Raw genomic sequence first — 26,635 nt, forward strand, 5'->3', positions numbered from 1 at the left:
ACACTTGTTAGGCAGGCGCTCTACCACTTGAGCCACTCCGCCAGCCCGACGGATGCTCATTTTAATCAGTGAATTGTATGTCATGATAAGTATTTGTTTTTGTTTATTTTAACTTAATTTACATTCAGTAAAATTTACTCTTCGTTGGTTTGTATTTCTGTGAGTTTTGACAGATCTGTACAGTGTGTACCCCCACCAAAGTCAAGAAACGGAACAGTGTTTCAACCCCCAAAAGTTCTCTCACGCACTCCTTTGTAACCAGGCTTCTTCCTCCCTTGGCTCGTGTTCTCCAGCTCTGAGATTGCACCTCCCCATGTTGAGGTGCAGCCTTTCCAGACTGGCCCCTGTGCTTTGTGCATTTACCAGTGCTTTGCTCTTGTCGCTGAGTGGTGCTCCTTTGCGTTTCATGGGCCCAGTTTGTTTCTCTTTCACCCTTCGATGGATACTTGAGTTGCTTCCATTTTAGGGATTCACGAACAAAACTGCTATAAGTGTTTACATGAGTTTTTTTTTTTTTTGTATGAACTGGCATTCATTTTATTCGAGTGAATACCTAGGAGTCAGATTGAGTTACATGGTGACGTGTGTGTTCAGTTTTATAGGAAACTGCCGAAGTGTTCCAAAGTCCCTGTGTTGTTTTGTGTCCCAGTAGCAGTCTGTGAGTTCCCGTTGTCCTGCTTCCTCTGTAGGACGCTCTGTTGTCAGTTTTTTAGTCACTTCGATAGGCGCACAGTAGTTTAGTGTGCATTTGTAAGACTGATGATCTTTCACTGCGTTCTTTCACTGTATGTCATTTCTCACCCATTTGGTTTTCATCAAATTGGTTATTGCAAATGGAAAGTTTTTGCATAGTTTGAATATCAAATTTTTTGTCATAAGTGCTACTTGCAGTTTCTTTTCCCTGTCTTTGGTTTACCATTTTCTTCTTTTAACACTGTCTTTTGCAGGACAAATGTTTTAAATTTTGTTAAAGCCCACCTTAATCAGTTGTTAAAAATGGATTGTGCTTTGATAGCTAAGAACTCTGCTCTATCTGTCATAAAGATTTTCTGCTTCTGGAAGTTTTTTGTTTTTAAGATAAATTTTAATCAACTCAATTCTCAGGCTGAGAAATTCCCTTTTTTTTTTTTTTAATGTGGTACTGGGGTTTGAACTCAGGCCATACGCCTTGAGCCATTTCACCAGCCCTTTTTTGTGATGGGTATATTCGAGATAGGGTCTCGAGAACCTTCGAACTGTGATCCTCCTGATCTCTGCCTCCTGAGTAGCTGGGATTGCAGGTGTGAGCCACTGGTGCCCAACCCTTTTATTTTTTCATCATCACTGGATGTCGAATTTCTGTACCTTCTTATTTGGGGGAGGGGTCATATTGGTGTTTGAATTTAGAGCCTTGCACTTGGCTAGGCAGGTGCTCTGCCTCTTGAGCCAAGCCTCCAGTCCTTCTCTATTTGTTAATGTGATTTGTGAATTGTCTTCTTGAATCTGCCAAGTGGCAAATTACCTTAAATTGAGGTATAATTTGCATGGAGGGAATGCAGAGTGTGCTGAGTTTTGACAAGTATCTGTAGAACTCACATGGTAGTCATGATGTTCACTTTTTATTCTTTCCCTTTTTTTCTCTGGTGGGGCTAGGGTTTGAACTCAGGGCTTTGCACTTGCAAAGCAGGTGCTCTTCCACTTGGACCTTTCCACCAGCCCTTTGTGTGTGGGGTGTGTGTGTGTGGGGGGGGGTTTCCGAGTTAGGGTCTCGGACTATTTGCCCGGGGCTAGCTTCAAACCATATCTCTATCTCCAAAATAGCTAGGATTATAGGCGTGAGCCACTGGTGCCCAGCTGAATATAAGCCTCAAATTGGAGATTGTCAGAAAGTTCATGAGTGAGGAGCTTTCCTGTCAATTAAATATAATGCGTTTTGCACTCATAGGCCTCACTGATACATATTTGCCTGAGAGCAGTAGGACCCAAGATGGCAAGGCAGTCTTTGTATATTAATGCAAATATATGGAAAGATGCTCAAAATCTGCTGTGGAAGTAGAGTCCTCAGATTTACTGTTAGACTCACTCGACTGCCAGAGACTTTGAGGGGAGTCTGTAGGATTCTCACTCACTGTTAACAGTTTTGGCTCTTCTAGGGAAGGCGAGTACGCAGCACACCCTGTGACCTGGCAGTGTTGTCAGGAAGTGCTCTTGTATGTGGGCAGCCAAAAGGGGTGTTGGCAGCAGAGCTTATTGGGGCTGTGTCCACTCATGCAGAGGGGCGCTAATCACAGGAAGCATAGGAGACCCTGGCATGGCACATGCACATGGTGAAACTCAGCAAGGCGTGGAAGGACAGAAGTGTAGACCTACTCCAACAGAAAACTCATAGAAAACAAAGCCAGAGGTGGATTGCATATAAAACCTATCTGTGATGACACTCAAAGGGAATGTGTTTTCCTAATTTTTTTTGAGGTACAGTTAACAAATAGAAGTATGTATATTTAAGATGTACAAAGCTGTGTCTCATGCCTGTAATCCTAGCTACTTGGGAGAAAGAGATCAGGAGGATCAAGGTTCAAGACCAGCCTGGGCAAATAGCTTGCAAGGCTGTATCAAAAAAAATCCCAACACAAAAAAGAGCTGGTGGAGTGACTCAAGTGGCAGAGTATTTGTCCAGGGCAGTCTTTCATGAGGCTCTGAGTTTAAACCCCATTACTACTAAATAAAATGAAATGTACAAAGCAGTATTCTGTTTTTGGATTGGTGGAGGGAGGAGTTCATCTCAGAATGCAGCCTAGGCTGGTCTTGAATTCTTGAGTGTCCCTGCCACCTCAGCGTCCTGTGTGCTGGGACCACAGGTGCACCTCTCCCTGGCTTAAAGTGATGATAAGATGGCTGTACAGTGAAGTCATTTCCCTAATTCTGTTAATACATCCATTGCCTTACATACTTAACCTTTTCTTAGGGCTTCACACTTGCAAAGCAGGCACTCTGCCACTGAGCCGCACCTCCAGTCCGTTTTGCTCTGGTTATTTTGGAGATGGGATCTCACATTTGTCCAGGTTGGTCTCAAACCTCAGACCTCCTGATCTCCGCTTCCCAAGTAGCTTGGATCACAGGCATGAGCCACCAGTGTCTGGCTGGTAAGAACATTTAAATTTTCTTTCATCTAATTCAGGTGTACAGTGCAGTGAACAACTGTAGTCACTATGCTGTACATCAGGTCTCTAGAACCTACTCGTTTTATAACTGAAAGTTTTATGCTTTAGCCAACATCTCCCATCTCCTCATTGCCCAATCTAGCTCCTGGTGGCTACCTTTCTTTCTTTTTTAAACTTTTTAAACTTTCATTAACAGTTCAGGGATTTCATGTGAAAATTCCTTATTTGCATACAGCATGTTTTGAGCAAGTTCACCTGCTTATCCTCTAACCCCTCTCCCTCCCTTTTAAAAACAGTATTTGGTGGGTTTCTTGATGCTGTCTCATACATACCTATGTAACACACTTTGATCCTCTTCTCCTACCCTCTCCATCTCCCTTCCGCCTCTCATTGAAATCTCCCCCACAGTGTCTCTTTTGCACTCAGATTCACTATTGCTATTTTTATTGTTTTAGACCTAGGTTCCACAGATGAGTGAAAATAGACGATGCTTGGCTATTTGAGCTTGGCTTATTTCACTCAATATGTTGATCTCCAGTTCTCATTTTCCTGCAGATAACAGAGTTTCATCCTTCTTTATGGCTGAGTAATGCTCCCTTGTGCATATCGACCACATTTTCTTTATCCATTCATTGATTGTTGGGCACTTAGGCTGATTCCACCCCTCGGCTATGGGGACAGTGCTGTGATACACATGGGTGTGCAGGTGTCCCGCCTGTGTGTCGATTTGCACTCCTTCAGATCTGTGCCCAGGAGTAATACAGCACAGTCGTAAGGTAGTTCTGTTTTTAGTTTTGTGAGGACTGTCCATACAGATCGCCTTAGTCCAGCCACTAGTCCCTAGTCCAGCCAACAGTGTATAAGGGTCCTCCACCGCCCCTTCCCCCAAATCCTCCCCTGACCCTGACTGGGGTGAGGTGGAATTTTAATGTAGTTTTGATTCGCATTTGCATTTCCTCTTTCTTCCTTTCTTTCCTTCTTTTTTTTTCTTTCTTTCTTTCTTTCTTTCTTTCTTTCTTTCTTTCTTTCTTTCTTTCTTTCTTTCTTTTTCTTTCTTTCTCTCTCTCTCTCTCTCTCTCTTTTTAAACATTGAATTACTGTCCTTTTGATACTGAATTTTTTCCTTTTGGCTGTACTGGAGTTTGAACTTAGGGCCTTTACCACTTAAGCCATATCCCCAGCCCTTTTTGAGCTCTTTGTATATTCTGAATATTAATCCTTTATCTGATGAATAGCTGGCAAGTTTTCTCCAGTTGTCTTTTCATTCTGGTAATTGTTTCCTTTGATATTCAGAAGATTTTTAATTTTTAAAACCTTTTTAATTGGGTACAATCCCATTAGTCAATTCTTGCTTTTATCTCCTGGGAAATTGGAGTCCTGTTCAGAAAATGCTTGCCTGTATCTTATCATCAAGAGTTTTGTCTAAACCCAGTACCACCAATAAAAGGTTTTGCTTATGTTCTCCTGTAGCAGTTTCATAGTTCCAGGTCTTATGTTATGGTCTTTGGTCCACTTTGAATCGACTCTGGTGCGGTGTGTGAGACAGAAGCCTGGTTTCGCATGTGGGTAACCAGTTTTCCCAGCACCGTATGTTGAAGAGACTGGCTGTTCTTCAGTGTGTTGTAGGTTTGTCAAAGATCAGATGGCTGTAGCTGTGTGACTTCATTTCTCACTCTTCTGTTCTGGTCCATTGATTGTCTTTTTGTGCTAGCTCCGTGCTCTTTTTGTTACTGCGGCTCTGTAGTGTAGTTTGAACTCTGGTATTGAGATATCTCCAGCATTGCTTTTCGCTCAAGATTGCTGTGGCTGTTCAGAGTCTTTTGTGCTTCCATGTGAATTTCATGATTGATTTTTTTATATCTTTGAAGAACAACATTGGAATTTTGATGGGGGTTGCATTGAATTTGTAGATTGCTTTCGGTAGTATCACCATTTTCACAATATTAATTCTGCCAGTTCATGAGCGTGGGAGGTCTTTCATCTTCTGGTGTTGGCAGCTTCTTTTTTCAGTTATTATTATTATTTTTTTTTTGGTGGTACTGAGGTTTGAATTCAGGGCCTACACCTTGACCCACTGTACCAGCCCTTTTTTGTGGTAGGTTTTTTTGAGATAGGGTCTTGAGAATTATTTGCCCATGCTGGCTTAGAATCACACTTTTCCTGAACTCTGCCTTCTGAGAAGCTAGGATTACAGGTATGAGCCACCTGTGCATGGCTTGTTTTATAGTTGGGGTGTTTTACTTCTTCAGTTAGTTTTATTCCTAGGGGTTTTTTTTTTTTTTTTTTTGAGACTATTTAGAATGGAATTGTTTTCCTAATTTCTTTCTTAGCCAGCTCATGTTGGTATATAGAAGAGCTTCTGCTCTTTGCATGTTAACTTTATATCCTGCTGCTTTGTTGAAGGTGTGAATCAGATTGAGGAGTTTTTTTGTGGTCTTTAGGACCTTTTAAGTATAGGATCATATCATCTGCAAATAAGGATAATTTGACTACTTCCTTTCCTATTTGAATTCCTTTTCTTTCTTTTCTTTTCGTTTTTTCTTTTTTGGTCTTATTGCTCTGGCTAGAAATTCTACCACGATATTGAGTAAGAGTGGAAAGAGTGGGCACCCTTGTATTGTTCCTGCCCCTAAATGAAATTATTTCAGTCTTCCTTGTTCAGTGCAGTGTTGACTGTAGGTTTGTCAGATAGCCACTACTATGCTGAGATACATGCCTTTGGTTCCTAGTTTCTTCAGAGCTTTTATCATGGAAGGATGCTGACTTCTGCCACAGGCCTTTTTTGCATGTACTGAGATGACCATGAGATTTTTGTACTTGGTTCTGTTTATGTACTACATTTTATTTATTTATTTATTGCGGCACTGGGGTTTGAACTCAGGGCTTCCTGCTTGCTAGGCAGGTGCTCTACCACTTGAGTCACACCTCCAGCCCTATTTATTTGTTATTGCACATTCTCACTGTGCAGCCTGACCTAGCCTGGAACTCGAGATCCTCCTGCCTCGTCTTTCTGACTGCTGGAGTTACAAGTGTGCTCCACCACACCACATCCATTATGCTGTTTCTAAGAGTTCAACTTAGTTTGGCCTTCCTCCATCCCTTGCTCAGAGATGCCACATACAAATACACTGCAAAGCGTTGTCTTTCTTTGCATAATGTCCCCCAGTTTCATCCCTGTTGCACACATGGCAACATTTTCTTCTTTATTTTTTCATTTTACATTGCTAAGGATTGAACCCAGGGCTTTGTTTTTTTTTTTGTTGGGCAGGGTGGCGTTAGAACTCAGGGCTTTGCAGTTGCAAAGCAGGCAGTTTACTGCTTGAGCTACACTTCCAGTCCATTTTGCTGTGGTCAATTTGGAGATGGGGGTCCCCTGAACTATTTGTCTGGGCTGGCCTTGAACCACAATCCTCCAGTCCTGACCTCCCAAGTAGCTAGGATGACAGGCGTGAGCCACTGCTTTGTACATGCTACATAAGTGCTATACCCCCTGCTCAGGATTTCCTCCTTTATTATGGCTGAATAGTATTTTATTGTATGATACAGTATCATATATAGTGTTGTCTGTTGACAGACTGGGGTCGTTTCTAGGGCTTGAGATGTGGTTCAAGCTGTAGAGCACCTGCTTAACGAATGTGAAGTCCTGAGTTCAAACTCTAGGACCACCAAGAGAAAGGAACGAAGGTGGGGAGGAGAGGGCAGGGGAAGTGGAGAGAAGGAAGGGAAGGAAGGAGGACTTAAGTTGTTTCATACCTTGGCTGCTGTGAAGAATGCTGCAGTGAGTCTGGGACTATAGATACCTCTTCCAAGTGTCTATATGCTGAATCGGGTTGCTGGGTCATAAAGTGGCCCTATTTTAACTCCTCGAGGGCCTCTGCACTAACTTACATTTCCATTAACAGTGATTCTGATAGTGAGTACCTTGTGGAGAAGGGGGCAAATGGAATTTTTAAGGTATGAGTATATTTTCTTTGTTTCTTTTTTTTTTGTGGGACTGGGGTTTGCAAAGCAGGTGCTCTACCACTCAAGCACACATCCAGTCCATTCGCTCTGGTTATTTTGGAGGTGGGATCTCGCAAACTATTTGCCTAGGCTGACCCGATCTCAGCTTCCTAAGTATCTAGGATTATAAGCAAGAGCCACAAGTGCCTGGTGGTATATTTTGTTTCTTAAGCCACGTGACAAACGCACATGATTGCTTTATTATTGGCCTTTTAAGTTGCATGTCATATGATTTTTCCATTTTCCTGCTCAACACTGAATCATGGCAGATTTCAAATACCAGAAAAATTGAATGGGTTGTTCAGTGAATGATAGCCTATTACTTAAATTGTGTGATTAATTTTAATATGCTTTAATGTCACATACATGTCATTTGTATGTGTGGTAGATTTCATAATAAAATTATTTGAAAGACTGAAAGAAAAACCCAAGGCACCTCCATTTTGAGATACAGATTTTTGAGGTAAATAACAGTGGATGTCTAAGGAAATAGAAAAGACTTGAAATGACAAATGTTTCTTCTTTCTGCTGTGTTGAAGAGTCTCAGTATAAGTTATTTATAAAAACTGTAGAATTTTCACACTTATTAATGAACTCTCAGTAAATTTAGAATTGTATTCGTTTTTCTGTTTCTAAAATGGTTTTGGGTAGCACTTGAGTATAGAAGTGTTACATATAAAATAATACACACATTTGTTTGTAAAAAGGAACTATTTTAAGTGGAGGGTATTTTTTTGTCATTTTCCTGTTAGAGAACATGAGTTGTTATCTGTAATTCCATCATCCTGACAATGTTTTTTTTTATTCTGCTGCACAGATACCAGTTGAACAGATGTATTTACACTTTGTATTTTCATCTAATTTAACAGATACTCCTTCCTTTATGTTTGCTGTCTCGCAGTGGTATGGCTGCTTATACTCTATCACTTTTAACCACTTTTCTGATTTTAGGTTCTGCTGTTCCATCCTGGAAGTGTTCTTAGGGTAGCATGTGAATCAGGAGAGCATTAACACCTTGTGGGGCTTGCTGTGTACACACTTTGTGTTTAGCCTAAAGTGCAGCTAGACATATGTGAGTAGTCCTGGCCTTACTGACCTATGCAGCCTTAGCAACCATACGAAGCATGGTTAAAAAAAAGTTTAAACAGTTTCAGGATGAGTTTTGTTATTTGCAACTGGTGTCTGTGCTTATCAGACTGATATGAGTTTTCAGTTTTGCCAGTGTGCTACTTTCTGTCTGTTTCCAGAAGCTTCTGAGATGGGTTTGCTGTGCAGGTACCACATGCAGAACAGCACTGCTGGTGTTACACAGTTGTTCATGGTTTGCAGTCCATCTCGAATTGAGTGTTTCCCTGTGGTTATGGGACCATAGCTCAACTGTTGTGTTTTTATATTATCTTTCATACTGTTCACATTTTTATGCACATAAAAAACATCATAGAGTAGCATCTCAACTTGTTTCAATGTACATGCTTTAATAAAAGGAGGCATAAGAGTTTTTTGCTTGCACTTTCCTCAGTTATTCTTATCCAGGGTTTGATGTAGAAAGACTTCTTTTAGAAGCTTAATGTATGCAAGACAGTAAGTCACTGAATTTCCCTCCACTTACGTACTTACATATGTTCTTTTAAAGTCTTCAGAAAGGTCACTCTCTCCTTCCTTGATCCCTTCTGACAGAGCACCAGTCTTATAAAGGGCACAGTCCAGCCAGGGTACTGTTAATTAATTTAATTATTTGTTTCTTTAAGTTGGGCAGTAGTGTTAATGGTGCTTGGTGCAGTCTGATCAGAAGATTCTGGTTTTTGCATTCCAAATGGAGAAAGCCAAGCAGAGCACGTGGGTGGGGTGAGGAGGATAGCTTTATTGAGAGAAGTGGAGTCACCTGTCCTGCCAGGTAGGGGAAGGAAAACAGGAAAAGAGGGCACAGTGGGTGCAGGTGGGGTCTGCCAGCAGAGACGGCATGCTTTTCTTTTTCAGGTGTCTTTGAAACCTACCCTACCCCATGGGAGGGCAGGCCCAGGAGGTTCCCACCCAATAATGAGTGAGTGGGGAGGGGGGTGGGCAGATTCCAGTCAGGTGCAGGTGGTCTGGCCATCCCCAGGAAACCCATGAACCCCAAACTTTTCCTTCTTCTAGCCTGCCTCAGTAGAAGTTGTCAGCTCCTACTGGTCTGAATGCTGCCTGCAGAAGGAGGCAAGTCCATTCCTCTCTTATGTGGCTGACAGTTCCAGGTTGTGTCTTCTGTGGCTGCACATCTCTCACTTAATCAACTTTTTTTTTTTTTAAGCAGCCCTGGGGTTTGAACTCAGGACCTTGTGCATGCTAAGCAAGTGCTTTACCACTTGAGCCATGTCCCCAGCCCCATCTGTTCTTTTTCATGGTGTAGCTTCTAGGCTTCCTGTAAATAATGATATTACGTCTATGAGTAAACTCTATTTTGGCATTATTTCTCTTAAAAGAGCACCAGATGGAATGTGGTGGTTTACTCTGTAATCCCAGCACTCGAGACAGAGGGCAGAAGGATCTAGAATTCAAGACTAGCCTTGAATACAGATCCTGTCTCAAACTAAAGAAAACCCCAAATAACAATAGCAAAAACAAAACAAAACAAAAAACACCCAGGATGACATTCCTGCCAGAGTGTACCTCCGTGGAGATTCTTTTTCAGCCTTCTGATGGTGGTTTTTAAAAGTGAAGTTTACATTTTAAAGGCAATAGTTATTTTACCAATAATACATTCAGCCTACAGAATAAGATAAAATTAAAGATCATTCTGGAAAACAAGGTATGTCTGTGGTCCGGGGAGTCCTTGCGTTGTTTGCAGAGCAGTTCACAGGGGCAGCCTGTGTGTTCCAGCCCTCTGAGCAGCAGGCTCAGTGCAGCCGCAGTCAGAAGGTAGTGGAGAAGCTTGCCAACCTGTCAGGGTCCCTGAGCGAGCAGAGCTTTCTGATGTAATGGAGCCCAGCTTGTCAGTTTTGCCATATGGGTGTCTAGTCTTCCAGCACCCTTTACTGAAAGGCTTTTGGTTCTCAATCTGATTGCTCTGCCTTTTCAAAATTGGCAGCTTTTGAAAACCATGAGACTGTGTCTGTTGGTCCTTTGGTGGCAGCACACATCCTGGTTTGTTGGAACCAGTCTCATGTCACAGGCTCCTCTGCATCCCTGTGCTGCCACTGAGCACATGCAGTGAGTCTCTCCTTCAGGTGTGTGTTTTCTACTTCTGGAATCTCTGCTTGGTCCTCTTTTAAAATAGTTCCTATTTTTCCATCAAGATTTCCTTTGGCCTTGATTACACTATATTTTTCTTTATGTCTTGGGCATACTTATTAAATCCTTGTCTGTTAATTCCAGTATGTGGGCCATCTTGATATTGAAGTCCATTGCTTTCTGAATGTGCCATGTTTCCTTGCTTACTTGCGGTTTTGAATTGAATCTGGACAATTTGGGATGATTTGTACAACCCTGGCCTCTGTTATATTCCTCTGAAGAGGATTGATTGTTTTAATATTCCTAGCTAACTTTTCTTTTTTTGAGACAAGATCTCTGTGTAACCCAGATAGCCTTGAACTTGTGATTCTCCTACCTCAGTTTCCTAAGTGCTGGGATTACAGCACTTAGTAACCATGCCTACCTCTCCTAGCTAGCTATTGAATTGAAACTGCATATTTGGTCTCCTCTGTGTTAGGTGGAACCTGATATCTTGATTTTATATTTTGGCCTCTACTTGTTGTCTGTCTGCTCATGGTGACAAGCCAGCCAGATTCCTAAAGTCAGTTCTAGACAGATCAAGGAGAGGAGTTAGAGCCTCCCCTCTTCAGCACTTCCCTGTCCTCTTTCATCCAGGGAGACTGTGTCCTGATTTGTGCACTTCTGCAGAGTGCAGCCTGGAGATTGCCTCATGCTACACTCCCACTCCTCTGGGAACCTTGCTGGACTCCAGGCTTTCTCCCTCCTGTACTGCCTGCTAGCTTTTCATAATTTTCATATTTTACTTGGCATTTATAGTTACTTGGAATGTGTTTGGTCCGATAGAAAGTACTTGGCCATTTCTGGATACAAAAGCCTTTTATTAATTTGTTTTCTTGGACTGGGGGCATAGCTCAAGTGGTACAGGCTCTTAGTTCAGTCCCTAGTATTGCAAAACAAACAAACAAACACCTTTCTTTTGTTTCTGAATTTCTTTTCTGTTTTTTTTTTTTTGTGGGGGGTGGTACTGGAGTTTGAACTTAGGACCTTTTGCTTGCTACCACTTGAGCTACTCCACCAGCTCCAAAAACTTTCTTTTGATTACATAAGTGATAAAGTGATATATGTTATTTCTGAGCATTTGGAGAATTTAGAAAAGTGTACATGCGTGAGAGGTAACCACTTGTTAGCATGTTGTGTTTTTAAATCATTCCTTTTTTTCTCGCCCTCCCCCTTTGTCCACCCCCCATGACCATTTCTATTTCCATGGTTTTGCCTTTCCCAAAACATCACATCCAGGTAGTTGGGACTTGTAGCCTATTGAGATTGGCTTCTTCCACTTTGTGATTAGACACTTAACTAACGCACACATTCCACATACCTACTTACCATGTAGAGTACTAACTAAATATACCATTTTGAAGATCCAAGTTGGATTGTTATTAATTGCAGTCCCAGTAGTAAGACAACTAGCCTTTCCTTTTATTACTGAGCTTTCCTGTTGTGAAGTTGGGTCAGATAGTGTGATTGCTTAGGGGAGGGGAGCCAGCTATAGGCTCAGAGCTGAAACCGAGGTTTCCCAGTTTAGCTCTTTTCTTGTCATTTCGTGTCCAAAGCTAGTTAGTTTCCAAAGGACTGTAGGTTTGCCTTGATTTGAAATTCCATTTAAAACAAGAATAATGTATCTTTACAAGTCCCTTTTTCCCTCAGAGGTAAGTTAGAGCCTTAAAGTATATATTATACATAAATATACATTGCAAGTGTATATTTAAAGATCCTGGGTGGATGGCATTTCTCTTATAAAACGGAATGAGGTCAATGTTTGGAGCAATTATGATAGTTTTAGTTCATATTCATTCTTGCAGTGCCTGTGGGTAATCAGAATTTTACTGTGTCTCTTTGTTTTTCAGCAGCAAGCCTTGGCAGGGAGCTTGGTGGCCGGGGCCAGCAGTGCGATGGAGGCCGACCCATTCAAGAGGCAGCAGGCGATGCCGCCCACAGGTATGTCTCGGGCACAGGCTGGTGCGGCCAGCACTGCAGTGGCAGTGTAGCTGCACGTGGTTCTAAGAGCTTACTTTCCAGTGTTAAAGTCAGCTTTATTTATGTGTGTTTATATGCATGAAGTTTTCAGTTGATGACTTACTCTCTGCTTTGATTTTCCATGGACCATCATTTGCTATGATTAAATGTAGCCATCATCCATATACTTTTTGAAGGTTGTTTTTTTTATTAAGTTATTTTTTAAAATGGATTTTCTTCAAATTATAAATATGACGACAAATTTTTATGTGAGAGACTTGGGCAGTTGAGGGTGGCTTAAGGCTGCCTCTGGCTTGTTGCCTGTCTCTTCCCAAGTCACAGTGGGACCCCTATCCATGTTTTGTAGATTCTTAGACATTCTCCTGTGCTTGCACAAGTGTTGTTTACACACGTGTCATTCTGGAAAGGGTGACATGGGTCATACACATGGTGTTAGAGCTTTTCAAAAGATTGACTTAGTGGCCGCCTTTCTGAGCTGTGCACCTGATTCTTCTGGGGGCTTCCTAGCATCCCATCACATGGCTGATTCCTTTTGTAGAAGTCAGATTTTACAAGTGTTTGCTTTTCTCTCCCCATTTCTCTGCTACAGTAGCAGAGGATTGGACATCTACTCTCAGATGTTTCTGCCACATGCCTGTCAGCGTATCCAAAGGAAGTCCCCAAAATGAACTGGCAGGTCAAAGCGCCTGTGCAGTGAGTGGTGGTGGTACTTAACTGCCCCCAGAAGGGCAGGGCAGTTCTGCTTCCATCAGGAGTTTTGCTTCTCTTGCTTTTTTGTTTTGTTTTGTTGATTCTGGGGATGGAACTTAGGTCCTTGTGCTTTTTTTTTAGCACTCTGCCACCTGAGCCACATCCCCAGTCCTTTTGCTTTCAGTTTGCTTTTCATGTAGGGTCTGGAGCTAACTTTACCTAGTCCTGCCTTGAACCTCCATTCTCGTGTCTCCGCCTTCTGCCTAAGCTGGGACTACAGCTAGGTTCCAAGCACACCTGACTTGTTTTTGAGATAGAGTCTCACTAACTTTTGCCTGGGGTGGTCTTGGACTGTAATCGTTTTACCTCTACCTCCTGAGTATCTGAGCTTACAAGTGTGTGCCACACTGTGCCCAGTCTTCGCTCTCTCACATTTTGACATTTTATTTAGTTCAATAAATCTTTTAATCTGGTAATGTAAGGGTAAAAATTATATCTTTTGTTTTGATTTGGGTAGTTTTGATTTTAAATCAGGGTGCACAGTATCTTTCACTATTTGTGAACCATTTGTGAATCTTTGTGTGGCTAGATGTTCATATTCTGCCCATTTTCTTCCTTTGGTTGTTGAGATTTTTCGTATTATTTGTAAGCATTTTCAGAATGTTGAATAAATCAGCCTCTATCTGTCATGTGTTGCAATGTCTCTCAGTTCTTGCTTGTTTTTTGCCTTTTTAGGATGCTCTTTCTTACGTTGGCAAAATTTTAATAAAAGACTATGTTTATCAAGCTTATCCCTATGGCATATAAAGGCTTCCCTGTTCAAAGATTATGAAACACTTACACGTTTTTTTCTACTACTTCTGTGGTTTTATTTTTACGTGAAATGGCACCTTTCTTGAAAATTATTCTAGAGCAGTCTAAGAGGCCTCGACTTGAAGTGGGTCATCCAGGGGTAGTTTTCCAGCACCCAGGGGCGAATGCAGGAGTCCCTCTGCAGCAGTTAATGCCGACAGTCCAAGGTAAGCCCCAGCACAGAGCCAGCGCTCTCAGCTCGTAGAGGGCATGCACGGAAACCTTGCGGCCAGCCCAGCCCAAGGCTGCGCAGTTGAGTGAGCTCATTTGGGGATGTTTCTCTGAGCCCCAGTCAATACAGGATGAGAAAGCCCTTGGAGACATGTTCTTGCCACTGTGGTGGGAGCCATGCACCTCCTTGCCATTGTGCTTTCCCGCAGTTTTACTCTTGTGTTTTCCTTAATTGCTGCTGTCATGGGGTGCCCTGTGGTTATTTGATGCTTGTTTTGCTTGGTGCTAACTTGCAAAGGTCAGACACCTCTACTTCCTTCTTTGTGTGCTCATCTTGGCGTTAGATCTGATGGGAAGCTAGCTTCTATTTGAATGTGGTGATCCTCTGGATGTCAAGTGAGTGTCCTTGTGACTCACTTGCTGGAAGCTGCTCTGAAGTAAGCGTTCTGGGGGTCTTTCTTATCTTTCAGGAGGGATGCCCCCCACTCCTCAGGCTGCACAGCTCACTGGACAGAAGCAGAGCCAGCAGCAGTATGACCCTTCCACAGGACCTCCTGTGCAGAATGCCGCCAGCTTACACACCCCACCACCGCAGTTGCCTGCAAGGCTGCCTCCGGCCAGTGTCCCTGCTGCAGCCCTCCCTTCTGCCCTGCAGTTTTCACAGCAGCCGCAGGTGGTGGAGACTCAAACTCAGCTCCAAATCCCAGTGAAGACTCAGCAGCTGAATGTCTCTGTCCCTGCCCCCCAACCCAGCCAGATCCCTGTTCCTCCTCCACAGCCTGCACAGCCGGCCCTCCATGTTCCAATGCCTGGGAAAGCACAGATACAGGCTTCTCAGCTTCCGTCCCAGACACAGGTACTCTGTGGACATTTTCTGTCTTGTTAGGTGTGGAAGAAGAGGGAAGCAGTCTGCAGAGGCAACATGCCTTCCTCAGAGAAGCTTATCCCCTCATATGACAGTTGGTTCAGTCAGCAGTTGCAGCATATTTGCATTTGGCTCTGTAATAAGTCATTAAAATAATAGAAAACCATTATTACTGTTGCTGTTAGTATGGGAAAGCTCCACGTGTTGAAGCACACTGTGCCAAGGGTGGCCACCCCATTGATCTGCCAGTAACTCTCAGGTGGTGACTACTTAACCCATCTTAGAGGCCATGTGACTGGCTTAAGTAACACAATGAGGAAATGACAGTCCAGAGCTTGACCATAGCTCTGTCGAAGGCAAAGCCACATTCCTGCCCAATCACCAGGCTTCCTCCACAGGTGTTACCTTTTCCACTGTTCAGATGCTGCAGACTCTGAACACTTGAAGGCATTACTCATCCGGCCTGGTTTACATCTGAGTATATAAAATACCCCTTCTCTACCAATCATTTCACCTACATGTGTTTTGGGAATGTTTGTAGTGACTGGCTTCAGTTTCTGAAGACCTGTGACATACTGAAGCTTGAGCACTGAGAGCCTAGCGGTGGTAGGAAGGAATTTCAGAGAATTATCAGTGCGTGGTAGAGCCTGCTTGAGAAGTCTGCTTTTCCTCTCCTGTCCCATTAGGCTTTGAGTTCAAGTTCATCGTGATTTATAGCCAAGTCTTAAGTATATAAATAGAGTGCTGGCAACAATCAATAATAGCTATCACTTACCTGTCACCTGTGAAGTGAGTTGTCTGGCACTGTGGTAAGGACTTCATTGGCATTAGTGTACTTTCTCTGTCTAGCAACCCCTTGGAGTAGCCTCTGTTTTCCCATTTTGCTGATAAAAACTCTGAGGCCAGAAAGGCTCACCACCTTGTCATGTCACTCTGCCAGGAATTGGTGGAACTTTGAGTGTGGGCCCACATGGAAGGATCTTGCACTCCACTTTGGGAAAGGGCACTTCTCCCAGGGCACCTGAACTCTGCTGCCTTACTTTATTCAAACTTTATACAGGTGGCTCTTTTTCTCTTGGAATCACGTGCTGGCTTAGAGCTGTGCTGTGGTTTTTCTTAGATTAATTTACCTGCCTTTGTCGTTAGGGGGATCAGTTGTGGAAAATGATTTTCAAGAAGCTCTGTACAAAACCTGTAGTAATGCATTACTTGTGGGTTAGCCAGCTTTCTCCGTAAAGGGCCAGTTTTGCTGCTGAAGGCGCAGCCACAGACCACACATAAGTGAACAGACATGGTTGCATCCTGTGAACTATTTCCTAACAGATGTGCTACCCGTGGTTTCTGGGTCTCTGAGGTAGGGAGATTATTGGAAACACATGTGAGGGTCAATGCTTATTCTTAAGAGGGTCTTCCATGTCTTCTGTACCTTCGTGGTTCTGACTGCCAGGCCAGATTGTCAGTCCATCCCTGGCCCTCCCCTCTCTGTAGCTAGCCTTCTCCCAGCAGAGTTCCTTGGGGAATTTAACTCAGTGTTTTCAGGGTGGTCGGAGGCCCCTTTAGTTTTGTCAGCCTCTGGATAGTACAGGAGGGTTTTCTACCCATAAGGTAGCCTGCCTGTCTGAAGAGCTGCATTTGGTATTTACTCTTCAGAGAAAAGATGCAAAGTGAACACGTGGTATTTTTCTATTACAAAAAAGCTCATGCAGTTAGACTTCTTAAAAAATTAACTTTTAAAATAGAGAAAGAACTGGAAGAAGCAAAAAAGGGAAAAGCTTTCGTGAACTCTAAGATAATGTGAGTGCTTTCATTAGGTTCTGTGGAAGTAAGATAGTTTAATATTTGTAGACATCATCTAGTCTGGTTCTTAGTCGTGGTTGTGGTGGGATTTCGTGCTAATGTGTTGCCATGGAGAGGAAAGCATTGAACATGCTGGCCTCTGTCACCTGAGCGCTCTGGTATTTGGGCTCTGTGGACATCTGGAAGCTTTGTCTTGACCCTGCTTCACTTGTCTTCTGCCTGCTAGACGGTGGCATCGAACAGGCCCCCCTTGGACTCTGTCCAGTCCTGCCAGCGGTCTCTGCCCACTTCCTCTTCTTCCTCGTCCCTTGTACCTGTGAGTGGCTCAGGCGCAGGGCCCTCGCCTGCATGGTCCTCACCAGTGAACAGACCGTCCTCAGCCACCAGCAAGGCACTCTCTCCCATCACTTCCCGGTCTCCAGGGGCTGCAGTTCCGGCCCCCCCTAAGCCACAGAGCCCTGCTCAGAATATTACCTCATCCCAGGACAGTCCTCAGGACAAACTGGCAGGACAGATGGCTCTGGTAAGCACAAAATGTATCCCGTCCTTTGGGTTTGCTTTTGCTCTGTTGACACAGGCTTCACCCTGTTGCCCAGGCCGTTCTCTGACTCCTGGGTTCAGTGATCCCATCTTATCCTAGAGAGTGCTGGGACTGCAGGTGCACACCACTGAGCCCAGCATGTATTCTGCTTTGTGATACACAGTTGATTTTTTTTTCTTTTTTTTTTTTTAAAGGATGTACAGGTTTAAAACTTAACACCTGGTTGTATAGATGAAGGAATATGGTTTGTGATCATTAGAAACCAAGACTAAACCACATGGTGTAGCCCATCCTGGGCTGGTTTTCAGTAGCCACAGATTGGGGGTGTTTGTGTAGGGCTGATGCTCAGTGCTAGGCAGGAAGAATCGAGCATGGGACTTGTCAGCTGGCCAGGCCCTGCAGCCCATCCTCAAAATACAGGCACTGTGGGATGACTAAACATTGATCTTGTTGAACTTCTTTGGGAATTTGAAAGAAACACACATGTCATAGCTCAGTGCTTCCCATTGTCTGGTTTTCACACACGATCCATACGTGGCCAGTCTTTGTTGATTCTTTTGTCTTCTCAGTTATTCTGAAGAAAATTCCAAGGATCGTATTGTTTACCTTTTAAATACTTTGGTATAAACATTGGATCTTGTGAGGTTTTTTTTTTTTGCAAGTCTTTCCGTTCTTTTTAGTACCTAACCAAGCCTGTTACGTGGTAGGCTTTCAAATTTTGAGGTCTGAATTAATAGAACACACTTAGTAATTATGTGCTGACCCCTTGCCTGCGCCCCATACTATCCCCCTTACAGGAAAACCAGATCCATCAGAGAATAGCAGATTTAAGGAAAGAAGGTCTGTGGTCCCTACGGCGGCTGCCAAAGCTGCAGGAGGCCCCACGCTCCAAGTCTCACTGGGATTACCTGCTGGAGGAGATGCAGTGGATGGCCACAGACTTCGCCCAGGAGCGCAGGTGGAAGTTGGCTGCTGCTAAGAAGGTAGGTTGAAACACAGGCAGCTATGGTGCTGTGCTCTTTGGTGTGGGGATTTACAGTGCTGTTACTGGTGGACAGGCCTGCCTCCTGGACTTAGTCTAAGGGCGTTGACTCATCATGTCTGGAAAAGCATCTTTCTCTTGTAGACAAGGGAACCATGACACTGTGTGAATTCAGGGCTCTAGAATAGACCGTTGGGAATAGGCATGGCCTACCATGCAGTAGTACTGCCTCAGAAATTGGGTTCCTTTTCTTACCAGCTTGCATGACCGTGGGTTTGATGCCTGCAATACTCCAGACCCAGGATCTTGTCCAGGGCTGATCAGGTTGCTGTAGAAGCTAGAGTTAGGAGTGCAGATGTCTGTCAATGAGCATCTGACGCCCCTTCATGCCTGCCCTGGCATATCACTTCCTAGCCATCTGGCCTACCCTTCTCTGGTTCTGGCTGAGAATTTGTTTCCTTCTTTCTTTTCCCATAGCAGACAGTCCTTCAGAGGCTCTCTGGAAGTGTGACTGCTGATTCTAGAAAACAGTCGATAGATTTCTGCAAATTTCAGGCCTTAGAGTGGGACAGAGCCGTCTTTTCATTGTGTGAACAGCTGCGGCCTGCTGCATTGTCTGTATCATGGGCCATTGTCTTCATATCTGGGGCCTAGATGCTCTCTTTACCTTTTCTATACTGCCAGAGTTAGAGTTAATGCTTTGTCCTCTGCCATGTGTATTTCCCTCCTCTGAATTCCCTCTTACTTTCCTCATCAGTGTTAGAAAGGGAAAAGCTGAGCCCGCAGGGGCAGTGAGGTTTGGACAATAAGGAGCCTCAGGTCAGGCCCACAGGCATTACAGAAAAAGCCCACGTTCCTTAGTAATCTTTTCTTACAGAGGAAAGTAGTCCTGGATATGTGGGCATGTGCTAGACAGGATGAGGGATGGGTGTGTGGTAGATGTCAGGTGGGGCCTGGTTGGTGGGGGTCATGTGGACTGAAGAGCAGCACAGATTCCATAGGCTGTAGGGTGAGACCTGAACTGCACCCAGCCCTTCTTCACCTTTCCCGCCTTACTGGTACAGGCAGGGAGATTGCATGGGTATCCCACCTCTGATAATGATGGCATTGATGAAGGAGAGGCCCACCAGAGGATTGGTGGGACCTAGGGCCCTGTGCAGGTGTCCCTGTGGCGACTGAGTGCATTTTTGTCCAGAATGAGGGTGGCAGCCACAATTCCTATGTGCTCAGTGCTCTGAGTGGGTTCTCACCTTCAGTTTCTCCTGCCCCTCTTTGCAGTGTGCTGCTGGCAGGTGCATAGAGTGTCAGCATCTAGAGCTCAGGGTGACAACTCACAGCAGAAGTTTAAAAATGTGACTCACACTGGGTGTGGTAGTACACGCCTGGGATCCCAGCACTTGGTGGGGCGAGGCAGGAGGCTGATGAGTTTGAGGCCAGCCTGGGCTACGTGATGAGACCTTTCTCAGAAGAGAATAAATAGACCAGGCACAGTGATTCACATCTGTAATCCCAGCTATACAGGAAGTGAAGATAGCAAGATCATGGTCTAAGGCTGGTCTTGAGCAAAAACCTTGAGACCCTATCTGAAAACTAAAGCAAAAAGGGTTGGGGGCATGGCTTGAACATGGAGTGCCTGCCAAGCAAGCATGAGGCTTGAGTTCAGTCCCCAGTGCTGCCCCTCTCTCCGGTGTATATACATACAGTGGACTCTCGGTGTCCATGGGTAAGTGGTTCCCAGGTGACCACCGTTGAGGAACAACCATGAATGTTGCAGTCTGAGCAGGCTTCATGTGCTATACTGCAGATGCTTCATTCATTTTTCCTGTAACACTGCCCAGCTTCTGTTAAAGACATGTCCCCTTCTAGCAAATGTAAATTTTCACTTTATCACTTAAACACACTAACTTTTATCGTGCTTTTGGGGCCCTGTTTTCTTTCTGGGAGACAAATTTTCACAAAATTAAGGACCAGGAAATAGCACATCATGATTATTTAAACACAACTGACAATAACACAGGGCTGCTTGAGAGCTTCTCCACATCAGCTGAGCTGTGTAATGTGTGTGTGGGGATTTCACATGTGTGCTTTGAAATTTCTTTACATTGATTGATTTTGACAGTGCTTGTTAAAACTACATGTAATCTGCAAACAAGGCAGCTCACTGTGCAGACAGACGAGTTGTTAAAATGTGGCTGCATTTGTCACTGTGCAGACAAATGTGCGAATTGTTTTAAAAAATGCGAGTCATTCCAGCCCAACAGTTTTCACCCCAGGAGCTCAGTAATGTTCACTGCTTTCATGCAGTGAAACATTCTGTGGCCTGTTAAACATGATGTTGATTTCTGTTTGTTGATTGGGAAGACGTTAACCATGTATGAAATGGGGAAAGAAAATTGTAGAACGGTATAGTCAACCATATATGAGAAGAGTATATTTAGAAAAATAATGCTTTGTAAAAAAGTTGGTGGTGTTTTTGCTTGTACCAGCACTTCTCCTGGTGTACCTGAGAGTGTGGGAGGATATATCTGATAGCATGATATGTGATTTTATTTATTTATTTATTTATTTATTTGGAGACAGGGCCTCGCTGTGTAGCCCAGGCTATCGTGGAACTTGCAGTCCCTCCTGTCTGAGCCCCTGAGTGCTGGAATTCTAGACCACCACTTTGAGATTACCTTAAAAATTTATGTATCCTTTTTCTCATGGCAGGACATAAAGTACAACATAAAATTGTTGAACTTTTTCTCTACTAGCTTGTTAGAACTGTAGCACGTCGTCATGAAGAAAAGAAGCTTCGTGAAGAAAGAGGAAAGAAAGAAGAGCAGAACAGGCTGAGACGCATTGCTGCTTCCACTGCCCGAGAGATAGAATACTTTTGGTCAAATATTGAGCAGGTAGCTTCTGGGTTTAGACCAGTTCTGAGCTGGGAGGCTGCATGCTTCCGGGAAGAACCCCGGCAGCTAGAGCAGTCGTTGTCCTTAGGCAGTGACGCCTTACTTGCTCCTTGCTGTGCTGTTGGTCCATTAGAAGGTGAGGACGAGCCCACTCTTGCCTCCATGTTTCTTTGTGCTCGAAAACACAGGGCCAATGGCACCCACAGCTGAGATGAAAGCTATGGTAAGGGCCCTTGAGGCAGTTCCTCGAGTTGTATGGGCCCCTGAAGGCAGCTCCTTTCTCAGGAAAGCTGCTCCCATGCACACATGCTCTTGTTTTTAAAACTTTTTGTTTTGTTTTTTAAATCTTACCATCTAATAAAATTTGGTAGGATATAATTAGAAAATAAGTGGAAAAGCACCATCCTGAACATTTCTTTCTGAAGTAATGTAGATATACGGAACTTGTGTGATTTATATCCTTAATAACCTGCTTATTTATTTCTTTGTGTTTAGGTTGTAGAAATAAAACTACAAGTGGAATTAGAAGAAAAAAGGAAAAAGGCCTTAAATTTACAGACAGTGTCCAGGAGAGGTATGGTCCTAAAAGACCCTTAGGGAGGGCTGGGAACACAGCTCAGTGGTGGAGCACAAGCCTAGTGTGTGTGAGGCCCTGGTTCACTCCCCAGCACTAAAAAGAAAACTCCAAAAACACCTGAACATTTTCAGCTGGGCGCTGGTGGCTCACACCTGTGATCCCAGAGATCAGGAGAACTGTGGTTCAAAGCCCACCCAGGCAAATAGTTCACAAGACCCTATCTCAAAAAAACCCATCACTCACTCACTCACTCTCTCTCTCTCCCTCTCTCACACACACACACACACACACACACACACACACACACGCACACACGCCACCCCCCCCACCCCCCCAAAATATCACAAAAAATGGCTGGTGGAGTGGCTCCAGGTGTAGACCGTGAGTTCAAATCCCAGTACCACAGGGAAGGAAAAAAAAAAAAAAACTTCACCATTTTCAGGTTATACTTTGTCCAGATTCCCTGTTCATACAACATCGTTATACTGTGGCTTCCTGTGGATTCACAGGACCTCCTGGAAGCATCTGGTCTGCCTGACTTTTGCATTTTTCATCGTGTGGCCAGTCTAGTTTTCCATTTCACCGTCCATTTCTCTCTCTCTTTTTTTTTTCTTTGTCTCATTTTTATCAGCATCTGGTCATTGTACAGGGGATCCGCTGTGATGACTCTGAATAGCTTTATGTTGTCCATTGGTTAGATTGTCGTGTCCCCCCCTCCCCCGCAGATGCCACTCTAGTTTTTTTCTCAGTTCTTTTGCCAGTGTGAGTCAGCACATCCAAGTTGTTCAACTCTGGGATGCTCTCAGAATTGAGGTTCTGGGCTGTACCTGTGGTCCGTCTCTGGAAAGTGGGAGACATAGAGGCATCTGCTGGGTATGGGTTCCTTTGGGATCTGATGGTGTGACCTTTGCATCACTCTTCTTCAGATATTCTTGTGGCAGCTGCCTTCAGTCGTCTGCATCCCAGGCATTTGCACAGGTGGCATTCACTGTCTAGTCCTCAGATATCCTAGGGCCGTGGCGAGGGCATGATGTGTCTTCGTGTTACTGGTGAGGAAGTGGCCCTGCAAGAATGGTAGAACTGTGAGGTGGGACCACCAAGAGGATGCAGATCTTGGATCCCTGCCCTCGCTTGTAGGTGGGCAGCCACTGTGCAGCCGCATGAGTAGAGATGCATTTGCTGAGTTGAAGACCATCCTGTCTCCACGGCTTCATGAAAACTAATTATGTTTCTTGTCTCTAGGAAAAGAGTCAAGACTTAAGGGATTGGAGGCATTTCCAGAACATTTCCTGGTAGGTTCAGGATTGTTACTACTCTCTATCACAAGAATGGAAGCAAAGTGAATAAGATGCAGTGTTCTAATACAGTGGAGCTATTTGTTTTTATCTGGAGAAATTCATAGGTTATAAATATTATTCCCAGATGGAAAAACCCATTAGTCCCTGTTGTAATTAAATCAGTCTGCTTTGAAAGTGAACTGGCATGTCCGAGCTGAAGTTTCACTTGGGTGTGAATTTGGCAGTTTGGAGGATACAGCTGAACACAGTGATTGTGACCTTTACTCATCCTCTCTCTGGTGTGTTTGCATGGATTGTGGCTGAAGACGGCTTAGCCTGTGCCATAGGCTCCTACACTGTCATCTTGGGGCATGTGTTAAATAGACACTTCAGCCTTGGCACCCGTTCTGTGACTTTGAATCTCACGTCTGTGATTTCTGTTCTGTATTTCAGGATCCAGGGATATCTGGAAGAAAAAGAAAAGCTAGCACATCTTTGACTGATGACGAAGGTCCGTCCTCATTCCCCTCTTGTGCGGACTTTTTCTTCTCAGGGCTCTTGAAATCACATGTGGAATGTGTACTCTGTGCTGCCACGCCACAAAGCTGTGGTGACTTTAGCCACAGTCTTGTTATTTTAAACTGGTCGGCAAGTCAACCTTGGTATTTACCCAGGCGTCTTCTTGGATGTTTTCTTGAGCAACAAGGCAGTGTCTCCTTTTGTGAGATCTGGAAACCCAGGTACACTGGTACCAGATGCTCAGATGGTGCAGAGCTGAGTCTATTCCTGTCCTCAAGGGATGGCCTTGGTGTGTTGGGGTGGAGCTGCCCATGTGGAATCGGGCATGCTCACAGCTCATCACTCCTAAGGTGGCCAGGCTGTGGCTCTTCAGGAGCAGCTTCTGTGATTTTCGGTGTCAGTACCTGACTCAGAGTGGAACACAGGTGTGACTACCAGGGGCAGGCTATTGGGCAGAGCCTGTGGCCATCACCTCTCACCTGTTTGCAAACCCATGTGATGGTGACAGAAGTCTTTAGGACTGGCCCCTGGCTGTAGGGACTGAGGGAAGAAGCAGGATTAGGTTGTTTGAGGAATTGTCTGACAGGATGCGGTATGTCAGGTTAGGCCTTGTGGTCTCAGTGGCACTGTGGCTTGATTGGCTTGACTGACAAAGTGTGTAAACGTCCAGACTTTGAAAGCTTAATGTTGTGTGTGTTGATTGTTATTTAGAAGTTGATGGAGTTTCACCAGATTATTGGTGTAGTTACTGTCTGTTAGGATTGAGTTCTGCTGCAGAAGACACAAACATACTCCTAATAGGGGCTCAGATGCACTCGGAGCCTGGGATACATACTGCAGTGTTGGCACACATCTTGTCTTCTGTCTGTCTTCTGTCCTAATGCCATCCTGGGATGGAAGGTCTCTGTGGCACAGCCCATCTCCTACAGCTCTGCTATTGTCATTGAAGCTGGCAGAAGGGGCAAGTCAGAGGAAGAAAATGTATGCCTTGGGCCTTCAAGAAAGAAGCAGCCGTCCTCCTGGAAGGTCCTAGGGCAGGCTGCTACTTGTCATTGACCCATCTGTTGCTGTTGGGAGGCGGGTGTGTGTGTCTCAGTGCAGGTTGCAATGGGCTTGGTGACTGAGGAAGGATCGGAGAGCAAATGCTTTTGGTGGCTGTAGTTTTGACCACATTCAGTGGTTTAAAATGATTTCTTCAGATATTTAACTGACTCGGGGGCACCCCTGATGTGGATGGGGGACAGATTAGTTTGGGGGGATTAGAGAGGTTCGGTAGGAACTACCCTGCATGATGTGCAAGGGGTAATGTCTGTTTAAATATTCATTTGTTTATGTATTTTTGCTTGTTTGTTTGGAGACAGGGTCTTAGTATGTAGCCCTGGCTTTCGAAATTGAGAGTCTCTGCCTCCTGAATGCTGGAATTAATACATCAATGCCTATAATGTATGTGCAATCACACCTAGTTTAGCCTTTTTTTTTTTTTTTTTTTTTTTTGGTGGGGCTGGAGTTTGAACTCAGGGCTTTGTGTCTTGCAAAGCAGTGCTCTGCCACTTGAGACACATTCTCCAGACCTTAGACTTTTTTTTTTTTTTTTTTTGGACTCTACTGGCGTTTGAACTCAGGGTCTCACACTTGCTAGGCAGGTGCTCTTACCACTTAAACCACTCCACCAGCTCTTTTGTGATGGGTTTTTTCAAGATAGGGTCTTGTGAACTAATTGCCTGGGTCTGGCTTTGAACCTCAATCCTCTTGATCTCTGCTTCCTGAGTAGCTAGAATTACAGCTTACTAATTTTTGAGGGAGATTTTCCACTTTTTTCTTCCTGATATTGTTAGATTTATTTTCTGTTCATCTTTGGATCTTACAAATAACAGTACCATTTGTATCTTTAACCTGTAAAGCTGAGTAGTCACAGGGCTTTCTCCATCTTTACCTTTTATGCTCATGTCCTGTGGAAGATGGGCAGTGGTTTTAAAGAATCACATCAGACCTAGAGCAGTAAGGATTTCAACTGAAATGGAGATCAGAGATAAACATCCATTCTACACTGGAGTGAGTGCTTGCTGTGTGCTTTGCCCCCAGGGCTGGCATTCAGATTCAGCTAATATTTAGCTAATACTGTCCTGCTCTTGTGGTACAGGTGGCTCTCCCAGGCAGGAACCAGAAACAAAGTGGGTGTTGGCTGTCTTGTCTGTAAAATAATCAGCTCATTTTTTCAGAGTGCCTTTCCCAGACCTGCAGTAGCCCTGTCAGAGCTGTGTAGGTTTACCTGTCTCTCATTCTGAGGAGCACATTTGTATATTGGACTAAATACACATTTGTTCATTTTTCACATGTTGTATAAACATGTTTATTTGACTAAATTTTATTTAAGTCCTAAAGATGCCTTGGCATTCTGAGATAAGCCAAATTCACCACTTTATATTCACTTTATTCTTGGAGACGGCCTTGTGATTATATAGCCCAGGGTGGCCTTGATCTGGTGATCCTCCTGGCTCTACCTCCAGAGTACTGGAACTACAGGCATGTGCCTAGCCATTCTTCTCCTTTTTTTCCCTTTTAAGCTGTCTTCTGTGGCAGCTGAGGAGTGGTGGTATGAATTTCCAAGAGGAAGGGCTGCCTGGTTCTGTGAGGTGCCACGAGGCTGTTGTTTATAGTCAGAACTGGATGTATCCAGGGGTCTAGGGACTTCTGTGTTGTGGCCTCTGCCTTGGCAACCTTGGTGGTTGGTGGAGGTTTTGTAGTCAAGGACTGAAGAGTTTAACTGTGATCTGGGGGAAAAGGGTTGAATTGTTTACGTGTGTACTTTGTTATAAGGGAAGAGGCAGAATTATATGTCAGTGTTGACTGGAAGGAGCCAGCTGAGAGGACTGCTGCTGAGGGAGGCAGGCTACAGCTTAGCTGGCCAGGCTGCCTGTGGGGAGATGGCCTGTTGGCAGAGGGAGTTTTGCTTCTGTGATGCTGGTGGGTTCTCTTCTGCCTAGAGCCCAGACCCTTGTTGTGCAAGAGGTGCAGGGTTTAGGGTTGATTCTGTAGAGAGTGGGCATGACTGAGCTGGCTGCTGTAGAGTGTAGGAGAGCTTCAGAGGGCGCACACTGGGCT

At 44.2% G+C, this 26,635-nt stretch overlaps 1 protein-coding gene across 21 annotated transcripts in view; it reads left to right on the forward strand.

Annotated features, from left to right (window-relative positions):
- Ep400 (E1A binding protein p400) overlaps positions 1-26,635 on the forward strand; it is a 104,096-nt gene that overhangs the window by 17,207 nt on the left and 60,254 nt on the right. For 12 of the 21 annotated variants that reach the window (XM_074060723.1, XM_074060722.1, XM_074060727.1 and 9 more), the window contains 9 exons: positions 12,239-12,329; positions 13,970-14,077; positions 14,552-14,937; positions 16,970-17,266; positions 18,082-18,267; positions 21,020-21,160; positions 21,656-21,734; positions 22,980-23,029; positions 23,468-23,525. In XM_074060723.1, coding sequence (XP_073916824.1) covers positions 12,239-12,329; positions 13,970-14,077; positions 14,552-14,937; positions 16,970-17,266; positions 18,082-18,267; positions 21,020-21,160; positions 21,656-21,734; positions 22,980-23,029; positions 23,468-23,525 — 1,396 coding nt within the window. The remainder of the gene's footprint in view (positions 1-12,238; positions 12,330-13,969; positions 14,078-14,551; positions 14,938-16,969; positions 17,267-18,081; positions 18,268-21,019; positions 21,161-21,655; positions 21,735-22,979; positions 23,030-23,467; positions 23,526-26,635) is intronic. The other 9 variants (XM_074060725.1, XM_074060734.1, XM_074060736.1 and 6 more) reach the window with 4 other exon arrangements.

This window comes from Castor canadensis, chromosome 18, assembly GCF_047511655.1.
Source record: "Castor canadensis chromosome 18, mCasCan1.hap1v2, whole genome shotgun sequence".
In the NCBI taxonomy this organism is placed as follows: domain Eukaryota; kingdom Metazoa; phylum Chordata; class Mammalia; order Rodentia; family Castoridae; genus Castor; species Castor canadensis.